The 26,606-nt window shown below is 46.5% G+C and overlaps 1 protein-coding gene across 5 annotated transcripts in view; it reads right to left on the bottom strand.

The window, feature by feature from the left end:
• The window catches only part of LOC141046814 (cohesin subunit SA-2-like), a 195,255-nt gene that overhangs the window by 119,293 nt on the left and 49,356 nt on the right, over nt 1-26,606 (bottom strand). For all 5 annotated transcript variants that reach the window (XR_012219668.1, XM_073541431.1, XM_073541430.1 and 2 more), the window contains 3 exons: nt 17,928-17,994; nt 17,277-17,420; nt 9,719-9,815 (listed from right to left, as the gene is read on the bottom strand). Coding sequence is in view for 4 of the 5 variants with exons in the window: in XM_073541431.1 (XP_073397532.1) it covers nt 9,719-9,815; nt 17,277-17,420; nt 17,928-17,994 (308 nt within the window). In the remaining variant the exon portion in view is untranslated. The remainder of the gene's footprint in view (nt 1-9,718; nt 9,816-17,276; nt 17,421-17,927; nt 17,995-26,606) is intronic.

The raw sequence follows: 26,606 nt of genomic DNA on the forward strand, positions 1-26,606 counted from the left end.
GCTGTGATTAAAAATCATGGTTATTCCACAAAATACTGATTTCTGAACTCTTCCTGAGTTAAAACATTAGTATTGTTTCTAAAAGATTATGAATTTGTTTTCTTAGCATTATTTGAGGTCTGCAAACACTGAATTTTTTTGTTATATTGACCATTTCTCATTTTCGGAAAATAAATACAAAATTTAGTGCTTGGAAATTGAAAGATATGTTGTCAGTAATTTATAGAATAAAAGAGCAATTTACATTTCACTCAAAAATATACCTTTAAAGAGAAAAGTAAGACAAACTGAAAATTTTGCAGAGGTCTCTTAATTTTTGCCAGAGGTATACATATAGTAGCAAAGCCAGGTAGCACTTGGTTAAGTCCTCGCACTGCAGGTGTTGATTAGACGCACCTGGCTAGTTTTAACTAAGGACCAGGGCAAGTGTTCACGAGAGGTGTCAGTCTGCAGGATGTTGAGCACAGTCTAGTGTACTGCTAGTGAGTGACTAGCCAAAATGTGAGCTGTAGCTGAGAGAGACGTGCCGGCTTGGCCTTGTGACTGGTCTTCAAAGCCAACTGGGTACTGAGGTAGTTTCTGCCTGGTCCAAACAACTGTGCCAAGGCATCCTTTCAGGCATCACAGTCTCAGGGCTGGCCGATCTCGTACTTCAGATTGCTCAGGTGGGTAAATATCTCTGTTCTGCCTCATTTTACCATGCCAGTTGCTTAGCTCGTGCTTTAAGCAACATTGTGTCACGGGGGGCTTAGATCCACTAAGGCTGTAATACCCGGGGCCCCTGTGATGTCCCTATAACTAGGGGAAACCCTGTCTGACCCTCAACCCAGGGTTTTTGCTGATGGTGCAAATGCCTGAGCCTCCAACCTCTCCTTGTCTCCTGCTCAGCCCTGCACTTAACCCTCCACCCTCCACCCAGTGAGGAGTCACACCACCAAAGCCCCCACACAAATTATGACAGACAGGGAGAACTTAAACTGCACTGCGCCGCACACACACAGGAATATACAGTAATGTGAACAGGGCACAACTAAACACAAATATGGGAAGGAGAAAGGATAACAACGGATCATACGCCACCAGATACGAATCTCTCTCTCTGCAACACCTCCACTCCAGACCGGAACCACTTGGTATGAAACACAAGCTATAATCGGCGACGCCCATAGGCCAGCATGACTATTTAAAGACCGAGAGCGTGACTAACCATCCAACCTGGTTTCCAGCAGGATTAACTTAACCCCCGAGAGCCTGAAGATCAAGCCGGCGCCACTGAGGCTATAGTGGCTGGAGGTGGAACTACCTCTGCCTGCCGGACGCTGTGGTGTGAACAGCGTCCGACATGACATTACCCCGTCTTCTACGAGGGACCTCCGGACCCTCAAGACTCATAGGACCCGGCTTGTCCGGATGACGACGGTGAAAAGAACTGACCAGCCGATCCGCATGTATGTCTCAGGTTGGAACCCAAGACCTCTCCTCCGGACCATACCCCCGCCAGTGCACCAAATACTGAAGAGTACGGCGTACTACTCGAGAGTCCACTACCTTGGCGACCTCAATCTCTAAATCGCCATCCACCATGACTGGAGGTGGCATCGGCGTCGTGTCCACAGAGCCTACCACCTTTTTCAATAAAGCCCTGTGAAACACGTTGTGTATCTTGTACATCGCAGGAAGTTCCAACCGATAAGCCACTGGGTTAATGATGGCAGAAATCCTAAAAGGCCCAATAAACCTTGGACCCAGTTTTAAAGATGGAATTTTGAGTTTTATGTTCTTCGTAGCTAACCACACCCATTCACCCACACACAGGTCCGGACCTGGCACGCGTCTACTTTCAGCCACCCGTTTGTACCTGACACTCATGCTCAACAAACGCTGTTTCACCCGCCTCCAGACTGATGACAATTGGGCTCCTAGCTGATCCTCCTCCGGGACACCCCCCAAGTCACCCTGACGTAAGGTACAAAACTGAGGATGTTGACCGTACACACAAAAGAATGGAGACTCTCCCGATGACTCTTGGCGGTGATTATTTAACGCAAATTCGGCCAGAGGAAGGAAAGTAGACCACTCCTCCTGGTTGTCGGACACAAAGCATCGTAAATACTATTCTAGATTTTGGTTCATGCGCTCAGTTTGTCCATTAGACTGTGGATGAAACGCCGATGAATGTGACAACTTGATCCCCAAACGTGAGCAAAAAGCTTTCCAAAACCTCGCCACAAATTGCGTACCCCTATCAGATACTATGTCCGACGGTACTCCGTGGAGTCTGACCACCTCCTTCACAAATACCTGAGCCAACGTCTTAGCATTGGGCAATGAAGACAACGCCACAAAATGCGCCATCTTTGAAAAACGGTCAACCACCACCAGGATGACCGTGTTCCCCGCCGAGGCTGGCAAGTCAGTGATGAAATCCATGGAGATTTCTGTCCATGGCCTATTGGGCACCCCCAGAGGCTGTAGCGTGCCAGCAGGACGGGTACGGGGTGACTTAGCCCTAGCGCACGTGATGCAAGCTGCCACGTATGAGACCACATCCTGCCGGATTTTGGGCCACCAGAAACGACGCGATACCAGCTTTAAGGTGCCCCTCACCCCTGGATGACCAGCCAGTACCGAGTCGTGGTGTTCCTTCAACACCTTAAGCCGAAGATGCAGGGGTACAAATGATTTGTTGGCGGGAAGTCCTGGTGGTACCTCCTCTTGGGCCTCGGCAATCTCCGCCTCTACCTCCGTCGTGAGAGCCGAGACCACTACCCCTTTCTGGAGGATGGGTACAGGCTCTTCCCGAGGTTCTCCCCCCGGAAAACACCTAGACAAAGCATCCGCCTTGGTGTTTTTAGCCCCGGGACGGTAAGTCACAAGAAAATTGAAACGAGTAAAAAACAATGCCCAGCGAGCCTGCCTAGGAGACAGACGCTTGGCCGACTCCAGATAGAGCAGATTCTTATGGTCGGTGATAACTGTGACCTGGTGAGCCGCCCCCTCCAAGAAGTGTCGCCATTCCTCAAAAGCCAGTTTGATGGCCAACAACTCCCTGTTGCCGATATCATAATTCCGTCCGGCCGGCGACAGCTTCTTGGAGAAGTAGGCGCATGGATGCATCTCGCTCAAGGACTAGCCTTGAGACAGTACTGCCCCCACTCCCACCTCCGACGCATCAACCTCCACCACAAAAGGTTTAGACACGTCTGGTTGCACCAGAATGGGGGCTGAAGCAAAACTATTCTTCAGACGCTCAAATGCACGTATAGCCACCTCAGGCCAGTTCGCCAGATCGGCACCCTTTTTTGTCATGTCCGTGAGCGGTTTGGCGATAGTCGAAAAGTGTTTTATAAATTTCCTATAATAATTCGCAAACCCAAGGAACCGCTGGAGTGCTTTCAGACTCTCCGGCCTCTCCCATTGCAGCACCGCTTGCACCTTAGCGGTGTCCATTTTAAACCCGGCTGCGGACACAATATATCCCAAAAAGGGCAACTCCTGGACAAAAAATAAACATTTTTCCAGCTTAGCATAGAGCTGGTTCTCCCGGAGCAACTGTAACACCTGCCTGACATGCTCCAAATGAGTGTCCCGATCGCTAGAATAAATGAGGATATCATCCAGGTATACAATCACAAATCTCCCCAGGACATGAGCAAATACATCATTAATAAAATGTTGGAAAACAGCAGGCGCGGTGGTCAACCCAAACGGCATAACCAGACTCTCAAAATGACCCTCAGGAGTGTTAAACTCCGTCTTCCACTCATCCCCCTGACGGACCCTTATGAGGTTATACGCCCCCCTGAGGTCCAGCTTGGAGAACCATTTCGCCCCCGCTACCTGGTTGAACAAATCTGGGATTAACGGCATTGGGTAGGGAATCTGGATAGTAATCTGGTTTAACTCTCGGAAATCCAGACACGGGCATAACCCCCCATCTTTCTTCTTAATGAAGAAAAACCCCGCGGCTACAGGCGAGGACGAAGGCCGGATGTGTCCTTTGCTCAGACTCTCCGCGATGTAGTCTTTCAGAGCTTGTCTCTCAGGACCAGAAATATTAAACATCCTGGCCTTAGGTAATTTGGCCCCAGGTTTTAACCTAATCGCACAGTCATAGGCTCTATGTGGAGGCAGTTCTGAGCAACCCTTCTCAGAGAAAACATCCGCGAAATCCTGCAAAGCCTCCGGCAGGCTGGGCATCACGGCGGACACACATGTGGCCAAGCAATTGTCTTGGCAGAAACCACTCCATTGTACTATGTCCTGAGTTTTCCAATCAATTACCGGGTTGTGCCTGGACAACCATGGAAAACCCAGGACCATTTGTGCTGGGAGATTACAGAGGACCCTACATGTAACCGACTCAGAATGTAGGACCCCAATGTGGAGTCTCACCTCTGCCACAAACTCCGTAATCTCCCCTTGAGGGAGGGGAACAGCATTAATGGTCACCACCTGTATGGGGTGAGGAAGTTTTTCGATCTTAAACCCGGCGGTGTGTGCAAACTCCTCATCTATGAGATTGGTGGCGGAACCGCTATCCACAAACACTGATATTGGTAGCTCTCTGCCCGCAATAATAACCTTGGCAGGGAGCATACATTGTGATACCATCATGGAGGATATGCATACGCTCAGTTGGGTCTCCTCCATACCCTCTGAGCTTAACAGTTTTCCGCCGATGTGACCCTCTTAGGTAGTACCGGGCAAACGTTAACATAATGACCACTTTTACCACAGTAGAAACATGCTCCGGGTTTCCGAAATCCCGGAGCGCGACGCTTAACCTGTGCCACGCCAGCAATCTGCAAAGGTTCAGGGAACTCATCTACTTTAACCACACTTGCACCTCTGCTTTCCACCAGAGGGAGCGTCTCCTGTGCCGCCTGACAAAAACGGCGATCAATACGTATCACCAAACTCATGGCAGACTCCAACGATGCCGGAGTCTCATACATCAGGAGGGCTTGTTTAACCCTCCCTGATACCCCATGAATAAACTGGCTCCGCAGTGCTGGGTCATTCCACTGTGTGTATACGGCCCAGCGGCGAAATTCCGAACAATAGTCCTCTGCCAAGCGCTCCCCCTGGCGGAGGGCGCGGATTTTAGATTCCGCTAGAGCCAGTCGGTCAGGATCATCGTAAATGAGCCCGAGGGCAGAAAAAACATTATCAACAGAATGAAATGTAGCAGAGTCAGCTGGTAAGGAAAATGCCCATGCTTGGGGGTCACCACTCAGTAATGACAACACCAGCCCTACCCGCTGGGCCTCATTACCTGAGGAGATTGGTCTCATGCGGAAGTATAACTTGCAGGCCTCCCGAAATACGACAAATTTGCTGCGATCCCCTGAAAATCGTTCTGGCAGCGGAAACTTCGGCTCTGCACCGATACCTGCAGATGCCGTTTGCACCTTCACTACTACCAGGCCCTGCTGCTGAACTGCCCCTTTCAACTCGGAGACCTGTATGGACAGCGCCGCCAACTGGCGGGTTATGGAATCTAATGGATCCATGGACTCCTGAAAAAATGTGGGCCGATTATAATGTCACGGGGGGCTTAGATCCACTAAGGCTGTAATACCCGGGGCCCCTGTGATGTCCCTATAACTAGGGGAAACCCTGTCTGACCCTCAACCCAGGGTTTTTGCTGATGGTGCAAATGCCTGAGCCTCCAACCTCTCCTTGTCTCCTGCTCAGCCCTGCACTTAACCCTCCACCCTCCACCCAGTGAGGAGTCACACCACCAAAGCCCCCACACAAATTATGACAGACAGGGAGAACTTAAACTGCACTGCGCCGCACACACACAGGAATATACAGTAATGTGAACAGGGCACAACTAAACACAAATATGGGAAGGAGAAAGGATAACAACGGATCATACGCCACCAGATACGAATCTCTCTCTCTGCAACACCTCCACTCCAGACCGGAACCACTTGGTATGAAGCACAAGCTATAATCGGCGACGCCCATCCAACTAACCATCCAACCTGGTCTCCAGCAGGATTAACCCCCGAGAGCCTGAAGATCAAGCCGGCGCCACTGAGGCTATAGTGGCTGGAGGTGGAACTACCTCTGCCTGCCGGACGCTGTGGTGTGGACAGCGTCCGACATGACACATTGTTCCCCTTGTAGTGTCCTTCGGCTTAAAGCTTGGAGAGAATACTCAGTGGTCAAAAATCTCTTCCTAGTCTTCCATTTTGGACATCTCGTCTTTTCGGCAAGGAAAAGGTGGCCGTTTGCAAAAAAAAAGTTTCCTTTGATGAACCAGTATAAGGGCTTGTTTTTGGCATGACGAGCTGTAGTTTTTCTTGGTACCATTTTGGGTTACATAGGATGTTTTGATTGTTTAGGGGAGGTGGAGTGATGGAAAAACACCAATTCTGGTGTTATGATTTTTCATTTCTCTGCAATGTTTACTATACGGATGAAATAATTTTAGATTTTGATAGATCTGACTTTTGTGGGAATGGCGATACTAAATATACTTATTTTTTTACATTTCTTTATTTTTGTATTGGAAAAAGAAAAACTGCGAACAGACCCGCAACCAAGATCACATCACTCAAATGCTGCTGTAAAAGATTTATACAGGCTATTAAGTAATTAAACAGCAGAGATCGGTGCTAGCCAGGGGCGTAACTACCACGGTCGTACCGGGCGCCACTGGGACTGGGCCCGGGGGAGTCAGGGGCCCGGCAGGTCAGACCGTGATATCTCCCAACCGTGTCGATTCTCACGGGATAGTCCCGTTTTTGACCCCCCTTCGTGTCCCGCACTGAGCCGCCACCCCCCCATGTACCCCATCCTCGCTCTCCCATATAGACCCACCGCAGCCCCCCACAGCCTGCATTGAAGTCCTTTTCTGTGCGCACAGGACCTGTGATGAGGTCACAGGAGGGAAGGAGTCAGGGGTCACATGATCAGGAGCCTCGTTGTCTACAGGACTCTGCTGTGCTGGTTGTCATGATGCTGGATGAGGTAAAGTTTCTGTGTGGGGTCAGGGGGGTTTACAGGGTGGATGTAGCAGAGCTGTGTGTACGAGGTGTGCAGAGCGGAGCTGTGTGTGTACGAGGTGTACGGAGCGGAGCCGTGTGTGTACGAGGTGTACGGAGCAGAGCCGTGTGTGTACAAGGTGTAAGGAGCGGAGCCATGTGTGTACGAGGTGTACGGAGCGGTGCCATGTGTGTACGAGGAGCCATGTGTGTACAAGGTGTACGGAGCAGAGCTGTGTGTGTACGAGGTGTACGGAGCGGAGCCATGTGTGTACGAGGTGTACGGAGCGGAGCCATGTGTGTACGAGGTGTGTAGAGCCGTGCGGGTACGAGGTGTATGAAGCAGAGCCGTGTGTGTACGAGGTGTGTGGAGCCGTGTGCATACGAGGTGTACGGAGCGGAGCCGCGTGGGTATGAGGTGTATGGAGCGGAGCCATGTGTGTACGAGGTGTGTAGAGCCGTGCGGGTACGAGGTGTACGGAGCAGAGCTGTGTGTGTACGACGTGTGTGGAGCCGCGTGTGTACGAGGTGTACGGAGCGGAGCCGCGTGGGTAGGAGGTGTACGGAGCGGAGCCGCGTGGGTAGGAGGTGTACGGAGCGGAGCCACGTGGGTACGAGGTCTACGGAGCGGAGCCGCGTGGGTGCGAGGTGTGCGTAGCGAAGCCGCGTGGGTACGAGGTGTACGGAGCGGAGCCACGTGGGTACGAGGTGTACGGAGCGGAGCCGCGTGGGTACGATGTGTACGGAGCGGAGCCGCGTGGGTACGATGTGTACGGAGAGGAGCCGCGTGGGTACGATGTGTACAGAGCGGAGCCGCGTGGGTACGAGGTGTACGGAGTGGAGCCGCGTGGGTACGAGGTGTACGGAGCGGAGCCACGTGGGTACGAGGTGTACGGAGCGGAGATGTGCATGTATTTTGGCATGGGGTGGCCCCATTTGAAAGTTTGCACAGGGGCCCATAACTTTGTAGTTACGCCACTGGTGCTAGCTCCAATTGCAGCTCTTAAAGACAGGTTGTCACGGGTTTACCATGACAAAGAGGGGCCAGAACAGCGAGGGCGTCTGATTTCACACACTCCTGCACTGATTAGAAGCACTTCTCCTTCACGTTATACGTTGCACGTTTCTGTTCTGTTCAGTGCAGGGGTTAAACTGTTGTACCTACAGTCAAATCTGGTGGAGGTTCAAAGTTGTTTTGGGGTTGTTTTGCTGTCTCTGTGTGCAAGGCATCATGACATCTGAAGATTACCAATGGATTTTGTGTCGCGTTGTAGTGCCTAGTGTCAGAAAGCTGGGTTTGCGTCCTAGGACATGGGTCTTCCAGTAGGACAATGACCCCAAACATACATCAAGAAGCACCCAGAAATTGATGAAAACAAAGTGCTGGAGAGTTCTGAAATGGCCAGCAATGAATCCTGATCTAAATCACAATGAACACCTGTGGAGAGATCTTAAAATAGCCATTGGGAGAAGGCACCCTTCAAATATGAGAGACCTGGAGCAGTTTGCAAAAGAAGAGTGGTCCAAAATTCCAGTTGAGAGGTGTAAGAAGCTTGCTGATGGTTATAGGTAGCAACTGATTGCAATTATTTATTCCAAAGGGTGTGCAACCAAACATTAAGTTGAGGGTGCCAAAAATTTTGTCTGGACCATTTTGGGGGTTTTGTGTGAAATTATGTCCAATTTGCCTTTTTTTCTCTTTTTTTTTTTGCTGTTCCAATATACAGAAAGGAAAAAAAAATGTGTATAACAAAATGCATAATTATAAGAATTTTCTGGGAGAAATACTTTATTTTCTGAAATGATTTCAAGGATGCCAACGCTTTTGACCATGACTGCATCAGTACTGTTATGTGTAGAGAAAACCCTGGCTTTCACTGAAGAATCGTCACGACAGGAACGGGAGTCTTTCGCAGACCCCCGGTTGTCATGTCAACCTATTGGCTCCCCGGGCTCATGTCACGGACACATTGATGAGAGCGTGGAATGATGCATCCCCCTGCCAGCGCGTGTTAACTGCGGCAACCCGGCAAAGATGTAGGCTCAGAGTGTGAGCCACATCAAAGTCAGGGAAATGACATATGATGTAAATGTACAATATATATCGTGAAGGGGTAAAAATAAGTCATCAATATCAGATCAGTGGTGGTCCCAATGTTCAGGTGTTAGCAGACTCTGTGGAAGTGCATAATGTACAAAGCCAGAACAACGCAATACACTGTAAAGTAACTGTTCTCCTTTACTATAGCTCAGCTCGGTTTCGCTTCAATGGGAAGTCGTCAATGTTGTTGTCCTAAACAACCGCTTTAATACATACTGTTCTTAATATTTAAGGTGTCTATTTAAATAAACCATAATAACAGTTATACATTATTTTTCATAAGATTTTTTTCTATCTGATGGTGGATGTTGTTTAAAACAATAGAACGCAGCTAACTAAATGACACTCTATTGATCCAGTCTTAATTTACCAACACTTTTGTGGAGAAAACAAAGTAAAGGGAAATTTATTTTAATCAATTAAATGCAGTACTACTTGAAAACCATTTCCTATTTTTCTCAAATAATTGAAAAAACATAAATGGCCAAAAAATGGAGCTAGAAAAGTGGTGTTTAATGTTGTATGACTGATTCATTTTTATTTACAGAAAATCCCTTTAGTTTGCTTGCCAATCAATTATATATCATTTCTAAGAGTATGAGATGACTGCGCTTACCTTGACATCCTGAGCACTGAATATAGAACGTGATTAGATCAAGCAGAGCTGCATCCCTGTCCTCCTGATAGGCTTTAATCCAGTCATCTACAACAGACTACAAAGGAGCTCCATGAAATACATTACACCTATGTACAGTGGGTGCGGAAAGTATTCAGAACCCTTTAAACTTTTCACTCTTTGATTTAAAAAAGTTCATTTTTTTTCTCATTAATGTACACTCTGCACCCCGTCTTGACTGAAAAAAACAGAAATGTAGAAAGTCTAGCTGTGCTTAATTAAAATGATAGGATTGATTTGTAAAGGCACACACCTGTCTATATAAGACCTCACAGCTCACAGTGCATGTCAGACCAAATGAGAATCATGAGGTCAAAGGAACTGGCCAAGGAGCTCAGAGACAGAATTGTGGCAAGGCACACATCTGGCCAAGGTTACAAAAGAATTTCTGCAGTACTCAAGATTCCTAAGAGCACAGTGGCCTCCGCAATCCTTAAATGGAAGAAGTTTGGGACCACAAGAAGTCTTCCTAGACTTGGCCATCCAGCCAAACTGAGCAATTGTGGGAGAAGAGCCTTGGAGAGAGAGGTAAAGAATAATAATAATAATAATCATCTTTATCTATGTAGCGCCAACATATTCCGCAGTGCTTTACAGTTCCAAAACACAAGTTATAAGTAAGAACGTTAACAATACAAAAATTAAAGCAAAATAAGAAGAACCCCAAGATCACTGTGGCTGAGCGCCACAGATGCAGTAGGGAGATGGGAGAAAGTTCCACAAAGTCAACTATCACTGCAGCCCTCCACCAGTCGAGCCTTTATGGCAGAGTGGCCTGACGGAAGCCTCTCCCCAGTGCTAGACATATGAAAGCCTGCATAGAGTTTGCTAAAAACACATGAAGGACTCCCAGACAATGAGAAACAAAATTCTCTTGTCTGATGAGACAAAGGTAGAACTTTTTGGTGATAATTCTAAGGCTGGTTTCACATTTGCGTTTTTTTTCGCGGTAATTTAGCGCTAAATAGCGCATGCGTTTTTTTTTCCTATACTTTGCATGGGATGCGCTTATGTGCGCATACACATGCGTTTGTACGCGTTTTACCGCGCATGCGTTTTTTTGCGGTATGCGCTCGGGCGCACAAAATGCAACTTGTTGCATTTTTTGTGCGTCCGATTTGCCTCAAAAAAACGCATGCGCGCGCAATGCGTTTTTTTACAGCAAGACACCCATTATAAGTCTATGGTGAGCATATGTGCACATTGGCATGCTTATGTATGCGTTTTTTTGCACATGCATTTTTTTTTTACCATTAGTTTAGACAATGGAATTTAGGGGTTTGGGTAAAGTTAGGGTTAGTTAAGGGGGTTTAGGGTTAGGGTTAGGGTCAGGGTTAGGGTCAGGGTTAGGGTTAAGTATGGTTTGGTTAAGGGTTAGGGTCAGGGTTAGGGTTAGGGTCAGGGTTAGGGTTAAGTATGGTTTGGTTAAGGGTTAGGGTCAGGGTTAGGGTTAGGGTTAGGGTTAAGGTTAAGTATGGTTTGGTTAAGGGTTAGGGTCAGGGTTAGGGTTAAGTATGGTTTGGTTAAGGGTTAGGGTTAGGGTCAGGGTTAGGGTTAGGGTTAGGGTTAGGGTCAGGGTTAGGGTCAGGGTTAGGGTTAAGTATGGTTTGGTTAAGGGTTAGGGTTAGGGTTAAGTATGGTTTGGTTAAGGGTTAGGGTTAGGGTTAGGGTCAGGGTTAGGGTTAGTAAAGTCATGGTTTGGGTTAGTGTGAGTGGCCACCTAATGTTGGAAAAAAACGCAAACGCGGTAAAAACGCACTAAAAACGCATACAAACGCTTAAAAACGCTGCTTTTTTTCACACAGGAAAGATGTATATCTTTGTACCGTGTTAGCCAGTAGATAGAAAAATATTCAGGATTGAGAGTCCTCAGTCTCCTCAGTTTCCTTGCAACCAGAAAAAATGTAAAACCTGTCCATTTATAATGACCACGGACAAGATAAAGATCCCCAACTCACATCAGGACTACAAGATCCCAGGTACTTTCACCTGCATTACATCTAATGTGGTGTACTTAATTATTTGTACTAAATGTCCAACTGGGGGTCTGTATGTGGGGGAGACAGGGCAAAAGCTTAGAACAAGGATGAATGCTCATCGTCACACAATAAGAGAAAAAAGAATGGATCTACCTGTGGCAAAACATTTCTGTATCCCTGATCACAGCAGCATGGATATGAAATTACTGGTATTGAAAGGTAACTTCACATCTCAGATAGAGAGACGAGTTTGGGAGTACAAATTTATGACGAACTTTGACACTCTCAGTGCTGGAATGAATGTGTCGCATGGATTTATGTCTTTTTACATCAATTAAGGAATTTCCTTTTAAAACCTTGCAGGGCAACACAGAACTAGACCCCAATCAGAGGACCATAAAACATCCAGACTCCTTATCTATGAACTGGTCCAATGTTTATATTTATGTTTCTCCCTCTCCCATATTGATAGTTCTGCTTCACGTCACTTGTCTTATCTATTGCATTTTTTCTAGGCTGTATTGTGCATAAATATGTGACTTCAGATTTTGTATTAGTCTAGCCTGATGAAGAGACCTGAGTAGTCTCGAAAGCTTGCAATGTATTACCATCTTTTCAGTTAGCCATTAAAAGGTATCAACTACTGAGGACTCTCAATCCTGAATATTTTGCTTTTTTTCATGCATGCTCATAAAAATGCTTGAAAAAAACGCAGCAGTTGTATGCTTTTGTATGCGTTTTTCAATGCGTTTTTTTGCGGGAAAAACGCGCTGCAAAAAAAAGCAAGTGTGAAACAGGCCTAAGCGGTATGTGTGGAGAAAACCAGGCACTGCTCATCACCTGCCCAATACAATACCAACAGTGAAACATGGTGGTGGCAGCATCATGCTATTGGGGGTGTTTTTCAGCTGCAAGGAAAGGACGACTGGTTGCAATTGAAGGGAACATGAATGCGGCCAAGTACAGATATATCCTAGATGAAAACCTCTTCCAGAGTGCTCTGGACCTCAGACTTGGCTGAAGGTTCACCTTCCAACAAGACAATGACCCTAAGCACACAGCTAAAATAACAAAGGAGTGGCTTCAGAACAACTCTGTGACCATTCTTGACTACACCAGCTAGAGCCCTGACCTAAATCCAATTGAGCATCTCTGGAGAGACCTGAAAATGGCTGTCCACCAACTTTCACCATCCAACCTGACGGAACTGGAGAGGACCTGTAAGGAAGAATGGCAGAGCATCCTCAAATCCAGGTGTTAAAAAACTTGTGGCATCATTCCCAAGAAAACTCATGGCTGTAACTAGCTCAAAAGGGTGCTTATACTCAATACTGAGCAAATGATCTGAATACTTATGACCATGTGATATTTCAGTTTTTTCGTTTTTTAATAAATTGCAAAAATTTCTACATTTCTGTTTTTTCCAGTCAAGATGGGGTACAGAATGTACATTAAGGAGAAAAAAATGAAGTACACCCATCACATGGTACAGAAGAATTGTTCTACTCAGTGGTAAATTCTGCAGTCCCCTGACATTGCTGACAGTGGAGAGAAAAGGATTTTATATGCTTAAATAAATGACTGATCTACTAGTTTCTCAATTTTCAAACTTTCAATTATTATGACACAAAAATCAATCACACTCCAACCACTCCACCATGACAAGACCAAAGAGCTGTCTAAGGACACTAGGGACAAAATTGTAGACCTGCACAAGGCTGGGATGGACTACAGGACAATAGGCAAGCATCTTGGTGAGAAAGCAACAAATGTTGGCACAATAATTAGAAAATAGAAGAAACACAATATGACTGTCAATCTTCCTCGGTCTGGGGCTCCATGCAAGATCTCGCCTCAAGAGGCAAGGATGATTCTGAGAAAAGTCTGGAATCAGGCTAGAACTATAAGGGAGGACCTGGTCAATGACCTGAAAAGGTCTGGGACCACAATCTAAAATATTACCATTAGTAACACACTATGCCATCATGGACTAAAATCCGCAGGGCAAGCAATGTCCCCCTGCTCACGCCAGCACATGTCCATGCCCATTTGAAGTTTGCCAATGACCATCTTACGGATCCAGAGGAGGCAATGGGAGAAGGTCATGGGGTCAGCTAAGACCAGAATAGAACACTCGATGTGTTTGGAGGAAGAAGGATGAGTACAATCCCAAGAATACCGTCCCAAGTGTGAAGCATGTTGATAGAAACAACAAACTTTGGGGGTGCTTTTCTGCAACGAAGACAGGACGATTGCACCGTATTGAAGGAAGGGAGGATGGATGGAGTCATGGATTGCGAGATTTTGGCCAACAACCTTCTTCTTTTTGTAAGAGCATTGAAGATGGGTTGTGGCTGGGTCTTCCAGTATGACAATGACCAGAAACACAGCCAGTGCAACTAAAGGCCCCGTCTCACTAAGCAATCTCGGTAGCGAGATCGCTGCTGAGTCACAACTTTTGTGATGTAACAGCGATCTCACCAGCGAGATCGCTGTGTGTGACAGCGATCAGCGAGCGGCCCCCCTGCCGGTATCGCTGATAGCTGGAAGAAACCTCTGGACATTTCTTTGGTCGCTGGTCTCCCGCTGGCCAGCACGCATCGCTGTGTGTGACAGCGGGAGACCAGCGATCAGGTGTAAAAAATAATAAAAAAAATAAAAAATATAGTTATTCTCACCTTCCGACGTCCCGTTCAGCCATCCCGCCTCTCTCCACGCTCCGGTCCCAGTGATCCTTTGCACGAATGACCGCGAGACTTTGTTATCCCGCGAGACTGTGACATCTCGCGGTCATTCATGCAAAGGATCACTGGGACCGGAGCGTGGAGAGAGGCGGGATGACTGAACGCGACGTCGGATGGTGAGAATAACTATATTTTTTATTTTGATTCTATTTTTTACAGGATGGCCAGCGATGCCGGGCGCTCGGCATCGCTGTGCTGATCGCTGGTGAAGCTGTCTGTGTGACAGCTCACCAGCGATCACATAGCGACTTACTAGCGATCCTGACACCTTGATATCGGTGTCGGGATCGCTGGTAAGTCGCTTAGTGAGACGGGGCCTTAAGGAGTGGCGCAATAAGATGCATTTCAAGGTCCTGGAGTGGCCTAGCCAGTCTCCAACCATGAACACAATAGAAAATCTTTGGAGGGAGCTGAAACTCAATGTTGGCCAGGGACAGCCCCAAAACCTGAAAGATCAGGAAAAGATCTGTATGGAGGAGAGGGCCAAAAACCCTGCTGGAGTGTGTGCAAACCTGGTCAAGGACAACAGGAAATGTCTGACCTCTGCAGTTGCAAACAAAGGTTTCTGTACCAAATGTCAAGTTCCATTTTCCTATTGTAACAAATACTTATTTAACGCAATAAAATGCTAAATTATGTAAAAACCATAAAATGTGATTTTCTGAATTTTATTTTACATTCTCTCTCTCACAGTTGAAGTGTACTTACAATAAAAATTACAAATCTCTCTATTCTTTGTAGGTGGGAAAACTTGGAAAATCAGGAGTGTGTCAAATACTTATTTTCCCCACTGCATATTGGGTTGTTCCAGATGCAGCGATACCAAATGTGTACTTTTTTATTTTTGTTTTTATATAAATCAGTGTATTTATTGGTGTAACATTTTTGCTCTTAATTTTTGGGTTTTTTTAAATATGATTTTCAATCTTTTTCTAAACTTCATTTACATTTTACTCTGTCACTCTATGGGACTTCAACTTTAATTACTCTGATCACTGGTCTCATGCATTGTAATGCACCATGGCTGGCCGGGTCTCACAGGCCACCATACCTGGCACACCAGAAAATCATTGTTTGACCTCCGGGTGCCATGACAACCATCAGCTTCCTATGATTTTGTCACGGGGGGGGGGTCGATAGGGGGAATCCCACCCCTATGTCACATTCTTCTACAGTGGGGAAAAAAGTATTTAGTCAGCCACCAATTGTGCAAGTTCTCCCACTTAAAAAGATGAGAGAGGCCTGTAATGGACATCATAGGTAGACCACAACTATGAGAGTCAAAATGAGAAAACAAATCCAGAAAATCACCTTGTCTGATTTGGCAAAATTGTGGTCTACCTATGATGTCAATTACAGGCCTCTCTCATCTTTTTAAGTGGGAGAACTTGCACAATTGGTGGCAAACTAAATCCTTTTTTCCCTCACTGTAAATGCTGTGATTGCCATAGATCTTAGCATCTGAAGACTTAATTCAGCCAGGGGTGGTATGGGCACTGGCCCTGACTGTTACCACAAGAGCTCAGGACTCAGGTAAGCAGAGCTCCATGCACTGATAATGCAGGGAAGTGCTAATTTATCAGATTAATTAACCAATCACAGCAATCAGATAGCAAGGACTGCTAAAATGTGTCCCCGCATCTCTAGCTGTCAGCACAGAGCTGTCATTGTGTGTTTTCACACAGTGACAGTTCAATGACATGTGTACAGCAAGTCATAATGCGGGAACTGATACCTGCTCATAACATACTATAAACGTCATTGGTCGTTAAAGGATTAAAGCCCCATTCCAGTGCTTAGTTTTTATTTCTTTACTCCCGAAGTGGTGTCCCTAAGGTCTGTTCCCTTCCTATAGTAATATACATACCAGCTGCTATCTTCTGTTCTTCCCGCCGCCGCTCCAGACCTGTTCCACCATCTTGTGAGCGCAGCTCCTGATTGACAGGACATCACATGTAACAGTCACAAGCTCTCAATGTATATCAAAGAGGGCCTCACTCTGGGTCTCATAGACTTACAAGGAGAAGTATAGTAGGTAGGAGTAAGAAGCTGCACTACGTAAGACACACAGCCATGCTTATGTATTCAGAATATCTCATATCCATAAATCATACTGTAGTTGGTATAGGAATACGCAACGTTTTGGGTAAATACCTTTCATCTCTCAAGTAGGCAGTGGTCACTGTTCACAAATTCGAGAAGTTAAGGGTATGGGGTGGGCTTCCCCCAAAATAAGGCAAATCGGAACTTAGTATTGCATCTAGCGTGAACACAGTGAACAGTGTTCACTACTTACGCATTGGATGAAGGGTATGTACCCGAAACGTTACGCATTTCTATACCAACTACAGTCTGATTTACGGATTTGAGATATTCTCAATACATTTTAATTAAGCATCTGTAAGTGCCTTACTGTGTGCAGTTCCTTACTCCTATCTCCTATGGTTCTTCAAGAGCTCAGTGGTTAGCTCCAAAGGAACTGGCACCCTGTACAGTTCAGACCATCTTCTTCAGTTATGCCCCCTACTCTATTAACATTACATTGAGAAGTGAGCAAACACTGGATCACCTAGCAAACATTGGAGCCATCCATCTAATCACAAATAGCAGAACAGGACCAGAACAGTGCCAAAAATAGTAGAAGGTGGCAGCTGGTAAGAATTAGATTTCAGCCAGAACGCTTGCTCGAAAACACAACTGTGCATCACTTAACAGATAATCTCAGCGCCACAATTCCAAAAATATGGGGTTGGACAAAAGACCTCCTGAACTTACGTGTATTGCTCTTTTTCCAATGCTGATAACCTCAAACAGAGTGACCGCTTCCGTCACTTCCCCAGCTGATATGCGGCTGTCCCTGCTACGCCTTGAGAAGTTTCTACGAGAGAGGTTTTCGGACTGTCTTCGGCCTCTCTTTACCTGTCGTGTCATAATCAAAGTAATGAAAATTAAGCAAGTAAAATCCTGCAGTCAGTGAAGCATACGGATACTTTTTATTGCTGCCTGTCACAGTGAGGAGAAAGAAAAAGACAGACTACATAATAATGCAGTGTTATCGAGGTCTGGCCAGTGACTAAAAATGCAGCCTGATGTTTAATGACCTGGTAAGTGACATGTAGGTTTCTATTACTTTTCTATCGCTTGTGGATATAAGATGTAATTACTACTTTCTGCACAAAGTGATTCTTCTAATATAGCAGATACAATATACGCTACATTCAGCTGGAAAAAAAATTATTTGCACAAATTGATACTTAAAAAGGAAATACATATCTATGTATTACAATAGACATTCTCAATACCACATTACAATACCACATTTCTATTATATAGATATTTTATATAGTTATTTCCAGTAGTGAAGTTTTCTTACTATGTACACTAGCCCATACTGCACTACAGTATGTGGCAAATATAACAACCTACCGGGGGCATCTTGTAGTCCAGGCTGCCATTGCTTATGCTAGCAAGGGAATTGCTGTTGGCATTCTCCCTGCAGGGATATTAAAATACAAAATTATTAAACTAAGAATCCTAAGATCAATTACTTTACACATAACACTGGCAAATGTTCATATTTAGTATATCAAAATAATGAGCGTCCAAAACTAACTGGGTCGTTAAATGGGATTTCTGTTTTTTTTCCAGACACAATGGATAAGTTATCAGTACATGAAACCATGTCAAACAGATCACAACGTAAATTATCAGTTAACGTCCGAAAAATCACACGTTAGTTTTAAATAACCACAGCAAAAAGACATCACTATTTACAAAACTGCCAAAAATGCTACCTGGGGTTCGTACCGGACAGTTACTGTCCTGTGCCAAACGCTGAACACGGACTTCTCCCGGAAGTCTGGGAAGAGAGAGAGAGTTTGGGGTTCTGGTTCAAGTTCGGGTCCAGTTCTGGTACCTGGACCGAACTTTGGAATAAAGCTGGGACGGTTACCAGAACCCGAACATCCACGGGTCCGCTGACTGATCCATACAAGTAGAGGAAAATCATCCAAACATTACTCCAACAATGCAAACTCCCTACCCTTTGTACGGATGCAATTGTTTCTCTCAATAAAGAGATTTCTCGGGAGGAAATAACAGACGTGCTCGCATCCCTTCCCAATGGTAAATCCCCTGGACTGGATAGACTCATTTACCTTTACAGATAAAAAAACAAATGGAAAAAAACTCCCTATGGGTTAGATATCAAAAGTTCAAACTTTATTAGATACATAATACAAACATAAAATCAATAAAAAGGTAATGCAAAGAGAAAATCCTGATGGTGCCACAGAGATATGCGTTTTATTGACCATACACATGTTTACACTCTGGTTTATGTAGCATGTATTTTTAACACTGATATTTATGCACACTCTTTACGGTATTCATTTTTGAACATTGTTCACTTTATTAAAATACTTACCTTTTCACACCTAGGTAGCACCAGTCTACACACAAAACACCTACACACAGTTTATCCAAATATTTTATTTATTCATTATGTATTATTATTCTTCTTCGCTGCTCACTCTTTATTATTCTTCGTTTTATTTTACATATTCCACTAATCTGTTTCCCATACACATAGATATGTCCCGTAGAAACATGGACTAGCTCTCTGACATACTGAGTCATGCGACCTATATAAACAGCTCCTATCCCATATGCGCCTTATTTATGTCAAGTTCCATCAAAATACATGGACTCCTATTTTGATGTAAGCGGGTCTTTTACATGTACATCCAGTGGGTGGCATCATTCAATACCCTTCCTGGTGCCTTCTGGGTGAGTTTTGGAGTTGTGCACCACTATCACGGTCTCCTGGCCACCGCATCCACTGACGTCATGGTGGCTTTACCCACTACTGGGATTTGTCCCAGGGTGTGTTGCTAGTGGGCGTACCTGCATGCCAACAGTGCCGCGACCGGGAGATTCAATGGCACCTTCACTCCATAAGAGCGCAACATTCATTTCTGTCTGGCTAATACAGTATATTTGACTAATGCCTTAATTCACATTCTTATATGTACTGTAAATAATATCAACAGTCTCTGCCATATACTTGGCTTGATAATTTTTATCTGCTCATATATTGATTCCATATATTTATTCACGTGAACTGTGATATCAACAAACACCACATAGAAATATTTTTAGGCTCCTTTTTGTAGATTTAAGAGACTTTGATTACGCTGTTAATCATCTGGAAGTATATCTCTCTGATACCATCAGAGTATTTTTTCTTTGCAGTACCTTTTAATTGATTTTATATTGGTATTATGTATTTAATAAAGTTTGAACTTCTTCCCACTAAAATGTTACCAACATGTTTACCTAATTGTCTACCCCATTTAATTTATAAAGACCAAGGTAGGGTCCATACCATGCAGACAAGGTGGAGATAATAATATGCAATATTGTGTTATGTGTATAGGGCCCCTCACCGCTGCTATACGCCTCAACACAAACATTCACGGAGAGAGCAGAAGGGAAAAGGAATATAAACTGGCATTATTTCCAGATGATGCTTTATTGACATTAGCGATCTTCTCATCACCTGTATGTAGCAGAGCAGATCGAGTTGTGGCAGCTTCTGGTCTCCCATGGAGGCTATTGAAGCATGCCAAAAGTAAAAAAAAAAAATATTTTAAAAATATGAAGAAAATAAAAAAAACACAAAAGTTCAAATCACCCCCCATTCGCCCCATTCAAAATAAAACAATAAAAAATTTTTTAAAAAATCGGACACATACACATATTTGGTATCTCCGCGTTCAGAATCGCCCGATCTAGCAATAAAAAAAAAAGTATTAACCCGATTGCTAAACGGCTTAGCGAGAAAAAAATGAAAATGCCAGAATTATGTTTTTTTTGGTCGCTGTGACATTGTATTAAAATGCAATAACGGGCGATCAAAAGAAGGTATCTGCACCAAAATGGTCTCATTAAAAACGACAGCTCGGCAAGCAAAAAAGATGGATTTTTGGTTCTTACCGTAAAATCTCTTTCTTGGAGCCTTCATTGAGGGACACAGATTACCATGGGTGTATGCTGCTGCTGCTAGGAGGCTGACACTATGCAAAAAACAAGAAAATTGACTCCTCCCCGGCAGTATACACCCACCGACAGATACCAAGTACCTCAGTTGGTGAGAAAGCAGTAGGAGAAGCAACGGAACTATAACATATGTACCAACCCAACAAGGGACTCAAGGACCCAACACGGTACAACTTAAACAGGGAGGGTGCTGTGTCCCCCAATGAAGGCTCCAAGAAAGAGATTTTACGGTAAGAACCAAAAATCCATCTTTCTTTATCGCCTTATTGGGGGACACAGATTACCATGGGACGTTCCAAAGCAGTCCCAAGGGCGGGAACAGCAATAAGGAACGAAAGAACAGGAAGGGCTTAGGTCGGCCAATGCGCCACCGCCGCCTGCAGGACCTTCCTACCACCGACTGCATCAGACGAAGCCTGGGTATGAACCCTGTAGAACTTCGCGAACGTATGGAAGAACGACCAGGTCGCGGCCCTGCAAATTTGCAGATCCGAAGCCTGGTGTCGAACGACCCACGAAGCTGCCACCGCCCGGGTGGAGTGAGTTCTCACTCCCGGAGGCGGACGTTTTTCCTGAAGACGGTATGCTTCCAGAATAGTAGAACGAATCCAGCGAGCGATCGTGGATTTGGATGCCGGAAGCCCTTTCCGGTGACCAGAGATGACCAGCAATGAATCGGATTGACGAAGTGAAGCAGTCCTAGCGAGATAAACACGCAAGGCTCTAACAACGTCCAGTTTGAGGAGTGACTTCTCAAGAGGGTGAGAAGGAACAGGACAAAATGAAGGAAGAACGATATCCTCGTTGATGTGGAAGGAGGATACCACCTTTGGGAGAAAAGAAGGAACGGGCCTGAGGACGACTTTATCCTGATGGAGTACCAGCTAAGGAGAACGACATGACAGGGCCGCTAATTCAGAAACTCTTCTGATGGATGTTATGGCAATCAGAAAGGTTACCTTCCATGAAAGAAAAGACAAAGGGATGTCCTGGATGGGCTCAAACGGCGCTTTTTTGGAGAGCGCTAAGAACGAGATTGAGATCCCACGGTTCTATCGGTGAATGATGAGGAGGGGCCACATGAGCGACTCCTTGGAGAAATGTCTTAACCTGCGGTAAAGAAGCGATCTTCCTTTGAAAAAGGATAAACAAAGCGGAAACCTGGCCCTTGAGGGTACTGAGAGACAGACTCGAATCTAAGCTAGGCTGGAGAAACCCAGAATGGACGGAATGGAAAAGGACATTGGAAAGACTCTTTTATCGTCGCACCAACGGAAAAAGGCCTTCCAATGCCTATGGTAGATGCGGGAAGAGGCTGGTTTCCTGGCTTTGACCATCGTCTGAATCATCTGGTTGGAAAAAACCTGATTCTCTTAAGGTTGCGGCCTCAACGGCCATGCCGTTAAATTCAGAGACCGAGAAGTCTCGTGGTAAAGGGGGCCTTGTGAGAAAAGATCCGGACGGTCTGGAAGCCTCCAGGGGACGTCCGCGAGCATGTTCACCAGTTCCGCATACCAAGGCCTTCTTGGCCAGTCTGGAGCCACAAGAAACACTGGCACGCCTTCCGATTTTATCTTCTTGACCACTCTTGGGATCAAGGCAAGAGGTGGAAACAGATAAGGGAGTTGGAACTGGGACCACGGAATTACTAGGGCGTCGCAAGCGACGGTTAGAGGGTCCCTGGACCTGGCTACGAAACGCGGAACCTTGTGGTTCATCCGAGATGCCATGAGGTCGACATCCGGATAACCCCAGCACTGGCATATCTGATAGAAGACTGTGGAATGGAGAGACCATTCGCCTGGCGCTAGGCTTTGGCGACTCAGAAAGTCGGCTGCCCAGTTTTCCACCCCTGGAATGTGAACAGCGGAGATTGCTGGAACATACTGTTCTGCCCAGCGCAGTATCTTGGCCACTTCTGACATCACTTGGTTGCTGCGCGTGCCGCCATGATGGTTTATGTACTCCACAGCCATGGCGTTGTCCGACTGAATGCGAACCGGCTTGCTGACGAGAAGAGGTTGCCAGCAAAGAAGGGCCAGGAAGATTGCTCTGATTTCGAGAAGATTGATAGGGAGCAGAGCTTCCTGTGGATTCCAGCGTCCTTGGGCCGTTCTCTGATGGAAAACCGCTCCCCAACCTACCTAGGCTGGCATCGGTGGTAATGCCTTGCCACTGGAGCGGGAGGAAGGACCTCCCCTGGAGGACTGACGTAGGCATTGCCCACCAAGTCAGGGAATGCCTCACTCTGAGAGGGAGGAAAATGGGGCGGTCTAAAGACAACGTCGTCTTGTCCCAAGCTGAGAGGAGGGACAGCTGAAGGGGGCGAAGATGAAACTGTGCAAAAGGCACTGCCTCCATGGAAGCCACCATCTTCCCCAGAACTTTCATGCAGAGCCGAAGGGGAATGGGCTTCGGCCGTTTGAGAGCTCGAATTTCTTTGGACAGAGACGCAAATTTTTCCCCTCGGAAGAAACACCCGGGCCAGATTCGTGTCGAATTCCATGCCTAGGAAGGTCAGACGCTGAGTGGGTCTGAGAATGGACTTTTCTTTGTTGACTAACCATCCGAGACGGCCGAGGGTATCCAGGGTTATGTGAAGACTCAGGAGACAGTCTTGACGGGACGAGCCTTTGAACAAGAGATCGTCCAGATAAGGGATGATGAGAATCCCCCTGGATCGAAGGATGGCCATGACCGTCACCATCACCTTCGTGAAAACACGGGGAGCAGAGGCTAGGCCGTGAATTGATAGTGATTTCCCTGAATCGCAAACCGAAGATATTTCTGATGTTGCAAACAAACAGGGATGTGAAGTTAAGCATCCCGTATGTTCACAGAGCAGAGGAATTCTCCGGGTTCCATTGAGGCTATCACTGATCGAAGAGACTCCATTTTGAAGTGGAGAATCTTCACATGGCGATTGAGCAACTTGAGGACCAGGATTGGTCGAAGGGTCCCGTCTTCTTTCAGGACTACAAAAAAATTTGAGTAGAACCCTGAAAACCGTTCGTCTGAGGGAACGGGGACAATCACTCCGGCGGAAAGAAGGGAGGAGACGGCTTGAAAGAAACCTGGAACGTGGGACCGCTGTCTTGGGGGTCGAGACAGGAAAAAACGTCTGTTTGGCTGGGAAGCAAATTCGATCTTGTATCCGTATGCGATGATTTCCCTGACCCAAGCATCGTCGACAACAGACAGCCAAGCGTCCGCAAAAAAGGAAAGTCTGCCTCCCACCCTGGAAAAACTTCCAGGTGGGGGTGACCCGTCACTTGGAGGAGAACCTTGCTGGGTAGATTTTTCTGTGGACGAGAAGGCAGGAAAGGGCCTAAACGGCCGGAAACCCTTTCTGTTAAAAAAGCGTTTTGGCCGAGACTGAGGGAGAGAAGTGCTCTTACCACCAGTGGCATCCAAAATTATTTGATCTAGCTTGGCTCCAAAGAGCCGAGAACCAAGGAAAGGCAGATTGGTAAGCGACTTTTTAGAGGTGGTATCTGCATTCCATGACCTTAGCCAAAGGACTCGGCGTATGGCTATTATGTTGCTGTTAGCCCTTGCTACGCACCCAGCCGCATCCAAAGAGGCGGCTAAGAGGTATTTACCCGCATGATTAATTTGATCCGCTAGATCTGCCAGCTCGTCCTGGAGAGCTGCCGCTAAGATGCCTCTGCGAAGAGTTTTTGCCCAAGCTGAAATGACTTTTGCCACCCAGGAGGAAGCGAAAATAGGACAGAGAGAGGCACCGGATGCCTCAAAAATGGACTTAGCCAGAGATTCTATCTGCCTGCCTGTTGGATCCTTAAGCGATGCCCTGTCCGGAAGGGATAGAACCGTCTTAGAGGCTATACGAGAGACGGGAGGATCCACCTCGGGGGCTTTGGTCCATTTTGTGAGCAGATCTACATCAAAGGGATACAGAACATCTAAGTACCTGCGGCCTGAAAAGCGTTGATCAGGGTGCTCCCAATGTTTGGTTAGAGTAGTATCGAACTCCTTGTGGTTTGAAAGGGTTCGGGATGGAGGCCTCGCTCGTTTAAATGGAACAGAACATTCCTGAGGAGGAGGTTCGTCCTGCTTAATTTCCAAGGTTTGGAAGATGGCAGAAAGAAGACTATCGACCATATTCCGCGTTTTAGATATATTATCTGCTTCTGAACTAGATCCCGATTGGGGATCGTCGTCAGACCTAGGGTCGTCCTCTGAAGACGGAGAAGGACACCTGGGAAAAGCCGACGGGCCTAGCGAACTGGAAGACGAGCCAGACAGAACATGCTTCCTAGAAATCCTACTCGGCTTGTCCCTCTGAAGGTCGCGGTCAGGTGCGGATGACTCACCCTGAGAGGCGGTCGGTGCACAGGTGGCTGTAGATAACTGAGGCTAACGTTCTAGGACCTGGACCAGGGACTGAGAGACTTTAGTCAGATCGAAGACCGACTGGGACATTGCAACGGCCCACTATGGGAGAGGGGAAGTGCCCTCATCCCGGGAATCGGTGTGCTCCTGAGAGGCCGACATAGCTGAAGGGCTGCAGGACAGGCAGAGGGGAGACGACTGACCTGACGCCCACTTCCTTTTACAGCGTGCACAAGCGTAGTGGATAACGGTGGGCTTGAAAGATAGCGCCGTTGAAGGGTTAAACATAGGTATGTTGAGCACTATGGCTGCACTAAAGGCTGCACTAAATAGTAGGGCTGCAGAGGAGAGACAATTTTTCCATTAAGCGCCGAGCCTACCGAAGTTCTGACGAGCTGGACCCTGACGTGTCCCCCAAGCAGCGCAGGAAGCCAGTGAAATTGCAGAAGGAAGCTGGCTGTGATCTCGGTGGGCGGTACGTGGCGTCGTGGCGACTAGGCAATGGCAGAGGAGGGGCGCGGTAAAAATGGAGATTGACATCCTTAAAAAGAAAGTAGCGCTGTGATTGGTGTGAAATGGGCGTGAGAAAAAAGCGCGCACAGAGTGGAAATTCACACCCAGAGAAAAGGGAGCGTGCTCAGAACAGGGAGGAGGGAGCGTGCTGAAAGTGAAAGTGAAACCGTGTCTCCCTCCCCGCCGAGCTCTTATACTGATGCCCGCGGCGCCGATAATAAAAGGTGAGCCTGCGTTGAACCACTGCTTACAAGGACCGTCCTAGTAGACCTTGTGTGCCTCTTTCCCTGATCCTAGTATAACCAGAGCGCGGCTGCGATGTGAGGCGCGCGGCTGCAGTGGGGGAGTAGAGGCGGGAAATTCAAAGTTTGAAACCACTGCTTGTGAAAACATACGGGGCTAAAGGGAACGTTCGGATCTTACCTGACGTCCCTGAAGAGGATGACCGCAGGGGCATGTATAGCAGACAGGCCGCTGGGAGAGGTCCTCTTACCCGTGTCACGTAGAAGACGGCGTCCTTTTGTTGGGAGCGATGGCGACTACCGTCTTCCTCTCAGCCCTGTCCTGGGATAGGGATGAGGAGTTGTTTTGGCAAGGACCGGCCACCTGTCGTCCGCCCATAGCACCGAATGGTGATATGGAAAAAGTCCTGCCTGCGGTACTGAGAGTTGCGATGTGGGCGACACCACACTGCTCGCTCAGCCGCATGATATGGGAAAGCAGGGTGAACATTTACCCCCTGTTTCCCGATGTAGAATCTGGAAAATAAATGGGAAAAGATTAATACACACACACAAAACCTAAAAGAAAATGGTTAGATGCGGATCTGGGGAGATCCCGGTCCGCCTCCTACAGACACTAAGCACAAACTGAGGTACTTGGTATCTGTCGGTGGGTGTATACTGCCGGGGAGGAGTCAATTTTCTTGTTTTTTGCATAGTGTCAGCCTCCTAGCAGCAGCAGCATACACCCATGGTAATCTGTGTCCCCCAATAAGGCGATAAAGAAATAAGCCCCCACCCAACCCGAGATCACGAAAAATGGAGACGCTATGGAACTCGGAAGATGGCGCAATTTTTTTTTTTTTTTAAAGCAAACTTGGGAATTTTTTTTAACCACTTGGATAATAAAAGAGAACCTAGACATGTTTGGTGTCTATGAACTCGTAATAACCTGGAG

The sequence above is a fragment of the Dendrobates tinctorius genome, unplaced genomic scaffold, assembly GCF_039654945.1.
Source record: "Dendrobates tinctorius isolate UK_male_01 unplaced genomic scaffold, ASM3965494v1 ptg000121l, whole genome shotgun sequence".
In the NCBI taxonomy this organism is placed as follows: domain Eukaryota; kingdom Metazoa; phylum Chordata; class Amphibia; order Anura; family Dendrobatidae; genus Dendrobates; species Dendrobates tinctorius.